Source organism: Meles meles, chromosome 21 (assembly GCF_922984935.1).
Source record: "Meles meles chromosome 21, mMelMel3.1 paternal haplotype, whole genome shotgun sequence".
Classification (NCBI taxonomy): Eukaryota; Metazoa; Chordata; class Mammalia; order Carnivora; family Mustelidae; genus Meles; species Meles meles.
This window is the reverse complement of record NC_060086.1, coordinates 9,186,602-9,197,854: the sequence shown is the minus strand read 5'-3', so window position 1 is coordinate 9,197,854 and position 11,253 is coordinate 9,186,602. Positions and strand designations below refer to the sequence as shown.

The 11,253-nt window shown below is 57.5% G+C and overlaps 2 protein-coding genes across 4 annotated transcripts; both read left to right on the top strand.

The window, feature by feature from the left end:
• The first annotated feature begins 111 nt into the window (after positions 1-111).
• PCOLCE (procollagen C-endopeptidase enhancer) lies at positions 112-5,117 on the top strand. The gene is made up of 9 exons (XM_045993853.1): positions 112-306; positions 1,182-1,290; positions 1,711-1,969; positions 2,866-2,990; positions 3,446-3,582; positions 3,882-4,111; positions 4,389-4,466; positions 4,584-4,754; positions 4,886-5,117. The coding sequence occupies exons 1-9, from the start codon at positions 212-214 to the stop codon at positions 5,050-5,052; spliced, it is 1,371 nt and encodes a 456-aa protein (XP_045849809.1). The 5' UTR covers positions 112-211; the 3' UTR covers positions 5,053-5,117.
• A 2,456-nt stretch (positions 5,118-7,573) lies between these two features.
• On the top strand, positions 7,574-10,433 carry MOSPD3 (motile sperm domain containing 3). 3 transcript variants are annotated; one of them, XM_045993855.1, is made up of 6 exons: positions 7,574-7,676; positions 8,156-8,419; positions 8,645-8,720; positions 8,951-9,180; positions 9,967-10,131; positions 10,230-10,433. In XM_045993855.1, the coding sequence occupies exons 2-6, from the start codon at positions 8,218-8,220 to the stop codon at positions 10,259-10,261; spliced, it is 705 nt and encodes a 234-aa protein (XP_045849811.1). In that variant the 5' UTR covers positions 7,574-7,676; positions 8,156-8,217; the 3' UTR covers positions 10,262-10,433. The 3 variants fall into 3 exon arrangements, with proteins under 3 accessions (XP_045849811.1, XP_045849810.1, XP_045849812.1); XM_045993854.1 differs by having other exon boundaries at positions 7,634-7,767; XM_045993856.1 differs by lacking the exon at positions 7,574-7,676 and adding an exon at positions 7,892-7,923.
• The last annotated feature ends 820 nt before the right edge of the window (positions 10,434-11,253 follow it).

The following is an 11,253-nucleotide window of genomic DNA, read 5'->3' as shown; positions in this document are numbered from 1 at the left end:
CCTGGACATAGAGAGGGCCCTGGACTCACCACTGTCCCGACTAAACTCTCCCTGTCCCGCCTTCCCCACCGCCCGCCCCGCTGGCCAGTCCCCACGCCCACACACCCGAGGCTGCCTCATCTGGCCCTGATTATCCCTGCTGCTGCCGCTGCCGCTGCTCAACTCAGCTGCCGCCACTGACTCAAGGACCCCAGCGCCTCTCCCCCTGGCCATGCTGCCTGCTGCCACAGCCTCCCTCTTGGGGCCCCTCCTCACTGCCTGGGCCCTGCTACCTTTCGTCCAGGGCCAGACCCCCAACTATACCAGGTAGGTCTCGGCACCTTCCAGATAGCTTGAGTGAGCTGCAAAAGCCCTGATTCCTGGGGGTTTTGCCTGTGGATCCTGTGGATTCTTTTACTCACACACCACCCCCCCCAGATCTCCCACAGCCCCAGCTCCCCCCTAGCCCCCAAGTTCTCTCTCCCTACTGCAAAGACCACGATCATCTGTGGGTCACCACTGTCCCCCCAACCCCGTTCCTCCACCCTTTGTCCCCTGTCCTCTAAGTCTCCCCATCCACCCAGACCCTTGCCCCCACCCCCCCACCCCCCGTGGAACCTGAGAGTGCCAAGACTCTGAACTTGCCTGGTAGCTGGACATCTGGATTCCAGTAGGGAATCAGAGGTAGTGGGGGGAGAGGGGAGAGTGAGTGGGAGACCTGGGAGTCAGATACTCAAGTACTTAGCAGGAACAGGAGCAGGGCAAAGGTTGGGAGCTGGGGGAATCTGGTCTCCAGGTTCAACGTGAGGGCCATAGCCGCGGCTCCTCATCTCTCCGCCCCCCTCCCCCCCATGGCCTCGTGGCTGTGTCCACATCTGGAAGTAGTTAGGCGGCTCCTGTCCCCGACTGCCAGGCAGGGCGAGGAGGGGGAGAGTGAGGAACAGCCTGGGGAGGATTCCGGGAATTCCTGTCGGGGTGGGGGTGGGGATTGGGGGGTGTTGGAAAGACAGCAAAGTTGCCGGCCCCACTTGTTCTTAATCCTCTCAATCCCAGTCTGGCTGGCTGGGGCTGCCCCAGATCCCCTAGGCCCTTCTCCTCCATCCTCCTGGCTTCCCTCCCTGCACCCCCCCCGCCCCATCCTCATTACCCTACCCGTCCCAAGCCCTCCTCCATTCATGGCTGACCCCTCTTCTGTTCTCCAGACCCGTGTTCCTGTGTGGAGGGGATGTGACTGGGGAGTCAGGTTACGTGGCAAGTGAGGGTTTCCCCAACCTCTACCCTCCCAATAAGGAGTGCATCTGGACAATAACGGTGAGAAGGTCCTTCTGATGACTACCCCCTTGTTGAAGTCTTGCAGGCCTGACTGCTAACGGAACCCCAGTCAGCCGGCCCCCTCTGGTCCCTGCACCACCGCTTCTCCCAGGTCCAAGCCCTGTCCCCTCCCGTCACTGAGGGCAGCGGTGCCCACAGTAACACGTGGCAAAGCATCCTCACACCTTCCTTAACTCAGAGCCTGCCCCCCCACTCCCAACTCGGTTCTCGTCCCTCCAATCTCTCCACGCCCTTAGTTCTTGTCCCTGCCTGAGCTACAGGCAGCCCCGGCCCTCTGCTCTGCACCCTGTTGGGGTCCCTTCCTGTTCAGGCCCAGCTTCTGTATGAAATGCAGGTACCCTCCGCCTGGGTTGTGTGTGCCCTGACTTTCAGGGTCCTCTTCCCTGTCCCTGCCTTCAGGTCCCTGAGGGCCAGACTGTGTCCCTTTCCTTCCGAGTCTTCGACTTGGAGCAGCACTCGGCCTGCCGTTACGATGCTCTGGAGGTCTTTGCTGGGTCTGGAACCTCGGGCCAGCGTCTTGGACGCTTCTGCGGGACCTTCCGGCCTGCACCCTTAGTCGCCCCCGGCAACCAGGTGACCCTGAGGATGACGGCCGACGAGGGCACGGGAGGACGAGGCTTCCTGCTCTGGTACAGCGGGAGGGCCACCTCAGGCACTGGTGAGACCTCCCTCACCTCCGCCTTCCCCCTCTCCTGGCCCCGCCCCCGGCGCAGGCCCCGCCCCCAGCCTTAACCTCCACCCCGCGCCAAACCCGGCGCCCGAGAGCCTAGGGCCCCCATTACCTCCCTTACCCTTTTTCCTCACTAACTGCCCCTTCAGTCCCTCCTCCCCGTCTTCTCTCCCCCCTCCCGCTCCCACCCACCCCCTCTTCCAGGCCCCCCCCCAGGCGCGAGGCGGAAATGGGTCACCGACCCGCGGGTGGAATGGGCGGCCTGGGGTTACTGGGACGGTGAGTAACTGCCCGCCCCCGTCCGCAATCGGGCTCCCTCAGACGGGCGTGAGGGGGCACCCCCGGGCTGGGGAACTAGGTTCCCCCGACCCGGAGCCCCCTACACCCAGCCCGGGGCTCCCGATTGCGGTCCCATCACCCCCTCCTGGCGGCATAAGTCTCCCCTAAAATGTTTAAGGCAGAGACCTCCCCAAAGAGGACTCTGGGCTGTGCCCCAATTTGAGGGCACCCTCACAACGTGAGGACTCCCGAGCCTGCAAAGGGGGCTTTTCCGCCGGACCGGGGAGATGGGATCTCCCAGGGGAAGAGGAACGATGTGGCCGCGGGGCAGGGGGAGGGGCGAGAAGGGACCGTGTCCAGCCAATGCCTCCTCCCCCTTCCACCGCCTGCCTGGGGGCCCGGAGGTCCAAAACTCCCCCGAGCCCTGCTCTTCCAGGCCCCCTCTCCGCTAACCAACCCCCTCTTGACTACCCCTCTTCTCGTCCCCTCACGCTGGGACCCAGACGTCCGAGCTTCCAGCTCAGGCTTCCAGCCTATAGAGCTCTCTCCGAGCTGACCGAGGGTCTCCACCGCCTCCCACCCCCAATCCTTTCTCCCCTCCCCAGAGCATCAATTTTGCGGGGGGCGGCTGGAGAAGGCCCAGGGAACCCTGACCACGCCCAACTGGCCCGAGTCCGATTACCCCCCGGGCATCAGCTGTTCCTGGCACATCATCGCGCCCCCGGACCAGGTACCGACCCCCTGCCCGGGCCGCCCTCGGGGACCCAGGCGCCATTCTCCAGCATGCAGCCAGCAAAGATTTACTGACCATCTGCTCGGTCCCGACCACTGGGCTCGCGCTGGTAGGGAGCAAAAACAAGACCCAGAACTCCTTGCATTCAAACAAAAAGTGTAAAATCACACCTGTGACAAGTCTTAGGAGAGCGAGGTACACGACTCTGATCCATAAATGGGGTTGTGTGTGTATGGGGTGGCGCTGGAGGTGGAGGCTGGGTCTGTTCCCTGAGCGCGAGCCAGGACTAGACGCCGCCGAAGGGTTCCCCTGGGTGTGTGACCCTCTGAGCGGTGATGTGAATGCTTTAAGGGGGGGGGGGTTCAGGCGAAACGGGAGGAGGGAGAGGAGGTGCCGCGAGCTTCTGGGCTTCCGGGGTCCAGCCGCGCAGCCTCCTCTCTCCCCGGGGACAGGTGATCTCGCTGACCTTCGGGAAGTTTGACCTGGAGCCCGACACCTACTGCCGCTACGACTCGGTCAGTGTGTTCAACGGAGCCGTGAGCGATGACTCCAAGAGGCTGGGGAAGTTCTGCGGTGACACCGCCCCGGGGTGAGGGGAAGAACCCGGGTGGTTGGTGGGTCCCAGCGTCTCCACCTTTCTAGGGAAGGGACTGGGGGGGTGGGGGATAGACCAGACTTAGCTGAAGAGGCGGGATCTGAACCCGTGAGCCCCAAACGGGTGGGCAGAGCTAGTAGGTGACCAGGCAAGAGACCCGGCTTGGCACCAGGACGGGTTCTTCCATCGAGAGGCGAGTAGGTCCTGCGAAGGCGGGAAGCTGGTACAGCCAACCAGGGCAGAGATGACAAGGCCCGCCTGACGCCCCCTCCTCCGTGCCCCGCCACCCGCAGTCCCATCTCTTCCGAAGGGAACGAGCTCCTCGTCCAGTTTGTCTCTGACCTCAGTGTCACGGCGGATGGTTTCTCAGCCTCCTACAAGACCCTGCCGCGAGGTGCCGAAGGGCAGGCCCGGAGCCCGGGTGAGGATGCCCGGCCGGGTACCTCGCTCCCCAAGCCCAGACCCCCACCTGCAGAGAAACCAAAGGCCTCGTCTGAGGCCCAGGCAACTCCGGGGGTCCCCGGTGAGTCTGGGAAGGGGGAGGAAGGGGACGCAGACTGAAGAGAGCTGTTTCAAAGACCTCCTTTCCGAACTCATTCATTCATTCATTGATTCATTCATTCATACATCACTCACTGGTGCCTCCTCCTCACTGACGTCTGGTACTGGGTGCTGGGCCCCAGTGCTGCCCAGAACTCTGAATGAATTCAAATCAATGAGGCCGTTATGAGGGAAGTGGCCCTTCCTACCTGCTGGGTGGGTCCCCCTCCACAAACAGCACCCCCCCCTCTCTCTCCTAGATGCACCTGCTGTGTCCTGCCCAAAGCAGTGCCGAAGAACAGGCACCTTGCAGAGCAACTTCTGTTCCAGCAGCCTGGGTAAGAAGCCCCGCCTGCCAGCAGCTCTAACCTCCCCTCCTGTCCTCAGAGTCCTTCCTGGCTCCAGCCCTGAGCTGGCCTCCTGTCGCCTCACCTCTCACCCCCACTCTCCCACAGTGGTGACCGCAACAGTGAAGTCCATGGTTCGGGGCCCAGGAGAGGGCCTCACTGTCACTGTCAGTCTCATTGGTGCCTACAAAACCGGAGGCCTGGACCTGCCCTCTCCACTCACTGACACCCCCCTGAAGTTTTATGTGCCCTGCAAGCAGTGCCCCCCCATGAAGAAAGGTAACAGATATGGCAAAATGGGGAAGAGGACGTAGCCTCATGAAAATGATAGAATCTGAAGGACTCTGACAAGGAGATACATCTACAAGGTCTCAATAACACGCTCTCGATCCCTCCCTCTCCTCCCCTAGGAGCCAGCTATCTGATCATGGGCCAGGTGGACGAGAACAGAGGTCCTGTCCTTCCTGCAGACAGCTTCGTGGTTCTCTACCGGTCCAACCAGGACCAGATCCTTACCAACCTCAGCAAGAGGAAGTGCCCCTCCCAGCCTGTTCAGGCTGCTGGGTCCCAGGCCTAAAACCCAGGCTACCTTCCAGAGCCCTAAAGACTCCTTTCTTGTCCAAATAAATGTTTCTTGATGGAGGAAGGGGTCACATCTCCATTTCTGTAGTCTGTGGGCCCATCTAGGAGATTTCATTCATGCGTTAAACTCAACAGACTGTTTACTATCCTGAATAATCTTTTAAGAACGTAAGACCTTGTCACCCTTTGCTCAAAACTCTCCCTTATTCTAGGGGGCGCCTGGGTGGCTCAGTGGGTTGAAGTCTCTACCTTCGGCTTCGGTCAGGTCATGATCCCAGGGTCCTGCGATGGATCCCTGCATTGGGCTCTCTGCTCAGCAGGGAGCCTGCTTCCTTCACTCTCTCTGCCTGCCTGTGATCTCTCTCTGTCAAATAAATAAAATCTTAAAAAATTTTAAAAAATAAAAATAAGTGCTCACTTCGGCAGCACATATACTAAAAAAAATAAAAATAAAAAACCCTCTCCCTTATTCTCCACACACACACACCCCACAGAGGTGTCGGATGTGTTAATTAGCTTGATTGTGGTGATCTTTTCACAATGTGTACATATTTTTTAAAGATTTTCTTTGGGGAAAGCGAACACAAGCACGGGGAGGCGCAGAGAGAGAGGGACAAGTAAACCGTGACCCCCAAGTAGGGAGCCCGATCCTGGGCTTGATCCCAGGACCCTGAGATCACGACCTGAGCTGAAATCAAAGCCTTAACCAACAGAGCCACCCAGGTGCCCCTCAAGTTGTACACCTTAAACAATTTTTCTATGTCTAAGACATCTCAATAAAGCTGTTAAGAAAAAGAAATGAGGAAAACCTCTTCCATAGTTTTCCATCAGTCTCAGAATAAAATCTGAGATCCTACAGCAGACTCCAAGGCTCTAGGTGATTTGCATCCAACCCTCCCGCCTCCTGTCATCTCTCCCTGCTAGACATCTCCCTGGTAACCACTCTTCCAGTCTCAGTGGCTCCTTGACCATTTCCAGTACCCTTCTGCTTCGGGACTTTGCCTTAGCTATCCTCTCCATCCAGAATGCTCTCCACTGATGTCTCATGGCTCGCTTCCTAACTTCCATCAGATCTCAGCTCAAAGTTTCTTCCTAGTCACTCCTCTGTTCATTTCAAATGGCGGGCACTTTGGAATGAACCAGAAAACAAAGTCTCTGCTCTTGTAGGGAGGAAAAGCACATTCTACTGGAGCAGATAAAAAGCAGATAATAAAATAATCAAGTGAAGCTATGCTATCAAGAAAACAAAAGCCTAAGAGGATAAAGGGATTTCTACATTTGTTGGGCTGTTTTGGGAAAAGATGAACTTCGTTACTGCTCTACTGCTAACCAACTGTGGGGCCTGGGGTGAGACACTTCACCTTGGGATGATGCCCGTGGCAGGGCTGGTAAATCCTACTTCCTTTATGCAAATGTGACTGATTTCTGAGTCCCATGCTGGAAAGCGGAACTCAGGAGAGGAGCCACAGACTGACATCCTGATGCAGGAAGGTTAGGTGTGGAGATCCATTAGATATCTATCTATGTATCTATATATATCTACAGAGAGAGGCAGAGATGGACTGAGCATTCTGGAGACTTGGAAAGGAACAGAGCATGAGCCTCGACTTTTCTTGAGGTCCAGTACACCTGTTCCCTCAAGCATTCAGCAACTGGTCAGAGCAAGGATAGGGTCCAGGTGTCCTTCATAAGTCACTCATTCCCTGAAGCCAGGGGATCTTGGCCTGGAGATACCTAGTGGCAGTGGCCTGGAATAGGCACAGGATGGCTCTGTCAGATCATTCCGTAGGTATCACGTATTGTACTGGAAGCTTCCAAAGATACTATTCTCTCTTTGTCCCTTACAAGGAGGACATATGCTTTTGGCATCAGGTGGCATGTATAGAGTGGGATGGGGGTGCAGGTCCTAGCAAGAATAGAAGCTGGAAAAGAATTAAACGGGGGGAAAACGGCTTTTGGGGCGCCTGAGGGGCTCAGTCAGTTAAGCGGCCCACTCTTGATTTTGGCTCAGGTCATGATCTCAGGGTCCGGATCCAGCCCTCGCTTCACCCGGCAACAGGCTCCCCGCTCAGCGGGGAGTCCGCTTCAGGAGTCTCTCTTCCTCTGCCCCCTCACTCGTGCTCTCTCTCTCTCTCAAATAAATCTTAAACACAAAACAAAACAACGGGGTCCCTGCAGTTTCCCTGCCTCAATCCTAGCCCAACTGGAAGCCATCTCCCAAGTAGGACTATGGAAAACCGCTATGATGGCTGCAGAGGTTTCTAGGAGAGCCTGGGATTAAAATAGAGAAAGAGGGCTTCCCTGTGGGATGTGATTCGAGTGACTTGGAGGTCTCAGTGGGGAAGAACAAGGCCCAGTTCCCAGCTCCCAACCTCCGCCGGGCCCCCTAACTTACTCTGGGTAGAGCTTTTTGGCCGGAGTCGCCCGTAAAGTTATACGTCACTGGGATCAAGCCAATCACGTCTTTAGACTCACCAATCGGCGCGTGCTGACGGCGGAAACGAGGCCCGCCCTAGCCAATGACAGGGGTCGTACGGCGGAAGTGCAGAAACCGGTCTCTCGGGAAGATGGCAGCCTCCGTCCGGCCAAAAGTTGATTGGCAGGTTCAGTGACCAGAAGGTAAGCCTCACAGCAGGAGCGGCAGTTCGGAGGCTGAGGCACGGAGGCGCTGCGGGCCAACCTCAGGGAGGAGTCGGAGGCGCAAATAAAGGTCTCTGGAGAGATTGGAGAAACGGTGGTTCCGGAGGGGGGCGCTGCGGCGGGCGGGGTCTGGCCACAGAGCTGGGACACCCGGAAGGGGCGGGGCCCGCGGCGCTGCGGGCGGGGCTTTTGGAGATCGGGAGCCGGGCCTGGAGACAAGGCCCGGGTTGGGAGCAGCTAGGGGCAGGGTTTATGGGGTGGGCGTGACCATGAGGTGGGGCTTGGGGCGGGGCTTAAAGGGACCCGGGACAGAGCTGGAGAGGGGAAGGGTTTGGGGGGCCTGGGCCTGGTCTGTGGGAGCCTCATCTAGCGGGGTTCCGACGCGGCGGCGGCAGCATCAGACCAGGCCCTGCCCCCCCGATCTCATTCCAATCCCTTTCTCCCCTCTCGTCCCCCAGCTCTAGACTCCAGGCCCTGTCCCCTGAGCTCTGCCCTCGTATGTCCACCGTCCACAGCCTGCATGCGCCGTGGGGCGCCCCAGGACCAGGAGCTGGTGGGCCCGGGAGCTCCTGGGCGGGGGTCCCGGGGCGCCCCTCCTCCCTCGGGACTTGTCCCTGTCCTCGTCTTTCCCCCGGACCTAGTATTCAGGGCGGACCAGCGGAGCGGACCCCGGCAGCTGCTGACGCTCTATAACCCCACGGGAGCTGCGCTTCGCTTCCGAGGTGAAGGGATGGGCGCCTCATGCCCGGGATCTGGGTCTGGCGGCAGGACATTGGGGGATGTGCGGACTGGAGGAGTGAGATGAGTGGGGTCAGAAAGCCAAGCGTGGCGGGCTGGAAGAGCCACGTCCAGCCCTGGGTTAGAAGGGAAGGGGGACTCTAATGTCCCTCCATGGGCAAGCTTGTCTCTGAAGCAATAGTCGGTCTCTCTGTGCCTTTCCCCCTCAGTCCTGTGCACAGCACCGGCCAAATACACGGTGTTTGACGCAGAAGGATATGTGAAGCCTCAATCCTGCATTGACATGTGAGTGAGGAGGGTGGAGGGGACTCACGGAAGCCGGGGGTCGGTGCCACCTTTGTCTCAATTACCGCGCTGGTATCATAGAGCTCAGACCTGGTTCTCTGCAACCTTTTTCCCCACCTCTGTCTGCGTCCCTAAGGGAAAGGCTTCTGGGAGGTGGGGCCTGGATCCGCTTGGATCACTGCCTGTTACTCACTTCCTCTCACTGGGTCTCTCTCCTATTTTGGGACCAGTGTGATTCGCCACGTGGCCCCCATTCCCAGCCACTATGACGTCCAAGACCGCTTCCGCATTGAGCTGTCTGAGGAGGGAGCTGAGGGTCGAGTCGTGGGGCGCAAGGACATCACTTCGGTTCTGAGGGCCCCAGCCTACCCCCTTGAGCTTCAGGGACAGCCTGACCCAACACCCCACCCAGGGCCTCCTTCCTGGACAGCACCACCCAAGGCCAGACACTTCCCAGAGAGTGAGTTGGGGGATGGGAATTCTTGAGTTTTTTGTTTTTTTTTTTTAATTAAAGAATTTATTTATTTATTTGACAGAGAGAGATCACAAGTAGGCAGAGAGGCAGGCAGAGAGAGAGAGAGAGTGGAGGAAGCAGGCTCCCTGCAGAGCAGAGAGCCTGATGCAGGACTCGATCCCAGGACCCTGAGATCATGACCTGAGCCAAAGGCAGAGGCTTAACCCACTGAGCCACCCAGCGCCCCGAGTTCTTGAGCATTACCCTAGAGATGGGCTCAGCTGGAGTTGAAGGGGTCTTCTGGCTCGGTGTTTTTGCTTCTTGGTAGAAGCATTCCTAGGAGTTCAGATTTTATATCAGGATAGGCAAAAAGCAGGCTTTGTAGTTTCCCTGGTTTCTGGCTTCTACTTAGAGGGAAAAGTTCTTCCTTAGCTCTAATCTCAGTACTTCCTATCATGGGCTTCCTCTCCACTCAGTTCCATAAAAAACCCATACTGAGCAACTATGCCCAACCAAGTTGTGGGCAGCGCATGGGAGAGAGAGTCCCTTGCCTGAGGGACATGTACACAGGAGTCAATAATGAAGGCAGGGTGAAGAGAAAAAAGTGCTGAGGGCCCAGAGGGGAGAGGGTCTCTCATGCCTGTGGGGACAGAGGCTACAGGGAGGAGGGGACACTTGCAATATGTCCCCTGGAGGCCCATAAAAATACACCTCCCATCTCCAGCTTCCTCCCCGGAGGGCGCTGGGCTGGGCAGGAGGGGGGTGGAGCTTCTGATGACCTTTGTTTCCCAGACCGCCCCCCACAACTGGCCACCAGCTCCTTCCTCCTCTTCTTGCTGACCGGCATAGTCTCTGTGGCCTTCCTGCTGCTCCCGCTCCAGGACGAGCTCGGCAGCCAGCTGCCCCAAATCCTGCACGTCTCCCTGGGACAGAAGTTGGTGGCAGCCTACATCCTGGGTGAGCACAGTAGTGGCTGGGAGCGTGGGGGCCTGGGAGGAAGGCTAACGGGGCCCCAGGGCTGCTCACCCCCTTGGTCTTCTTTCTCTCCTCTCCAGGACTCCTCACCACGGTGTTCCTCCGGACCTGAGCTCCCTGCTCACCCTCCCCCCACCTCCTGGGGCAGGGACTTGGACGTGCCCGTGAGACAGCCACTGTGATGCTCAATTCCTACTCCTTCTTCTTCCCGCCCATCCTCCCTCCCCCAAGCACCCAGGGATTTGTATTCATTTTCCAAATTGAATAAAATAAATTTTTAAAATCAAACTGAGAAACGGAAGGAGCGGCCCCTTCCTTCCTACTTCTTTCCCGAAGTTTCTCCTTCCGGCCGCAGGAGACCCAGGAAGGGGGGACAGTCAAGGAGCCCAGTGAGGATATGGAAGACCTGGGTTCTGGTCCTAATGTCACACCGGGAAAATGTGTGACCTTGAGCAAGTCATTGAACTTCTCTGAGCTTCTATTTCTACCTCTAAAATGAAGGAATTGGGCAAGCAGATTTTTAAGGTCCCTTTTAGCCCCCCAAATAGGGTCCTGTCCCTAAACTAATATACTTAACCTACAAAGAAACAAATCTTGCCCGATCCCGCCCACTGCACATACCCAGTCTCATAGTCTTGGGCCATCAGAGCCTCTTGCCAGGGCTGCCTAGATGCTTCTAATACCCAGAATCCTTTTCTGCTTTTTGACCCTTTATGTGCCTTATTCTGTCTCTCCCTTTAAGACTTAAGCTCCAGTGGGTCAGAAACACCAAGGTCCCTGCCCAGACTGGGGGCAATGGCATTGCCTGACATCACCTCAACTTAACCAGGCAAGAAAACTAAGGCACAGGAAAAGGACAGGATCCTCAAAAGGTATGTGTCCAGCCCTCGGATGCAGAGCAAGGGAGAAGAAAGGAAGGGGGGCGGCCCGTGACACTGGCAGGTTGTTGACTGGAGACAAAATCAGCAAGATAACGTTGTTAAGACAGACTCACGTCTGTTCTCTGCTTCTGCTGCTACATCCCCTTTATCCACCTCTGCTCCTCTTGCGTCCCTTTTTTTTTTTTAAGATTTTATTTATTTGACAGACAGATCACAAGTAGGC

Coding starts and splice junctions, on each gene's coding strand:
- MOSPD3 (XM_045993855.1), top strand. CDS start 8,218: ATGCGCCGTGGGGCGCCCCAGGACCAGGAGCTGGTGGGCCCGGGAGCT. Junction 8,721..8,950: donor CCTCAATCCTGCATTGACAT/GTGAGTGAGGAG, acceptor TTTTGGGACCAG/TGTGATTCGCCACGTGGCCC. Junction 10,132..10,229: donor GGTGGCAGCCTACATCCTGG/GTGAGCACAGTA, acceptor TCTCCTCTCCAG/GACTCCTCACCACGGTGTTC.
- PCOLCE (XM_045993853.1), top strand. CDS start 212: ATGCTGCCTGCTGCCACAGCCTCCCTCTTGGGGCCCCTCCTCACTGCC. Junction 4,467..4,583: donor CTTCTGTTCCAGCAGCCTGG/GTAAGAAGCCCC, acceptor ACTCTCCCACAG/TGGTGACCGCAACAGTGAAG. Junction 4,755..4,885: donor GTGCCCCCCCATGAAGAAAG/GTAACAGATATG, acceptor CTCCTCCCCTAG/GAGCCAGCTATCTGATCATG.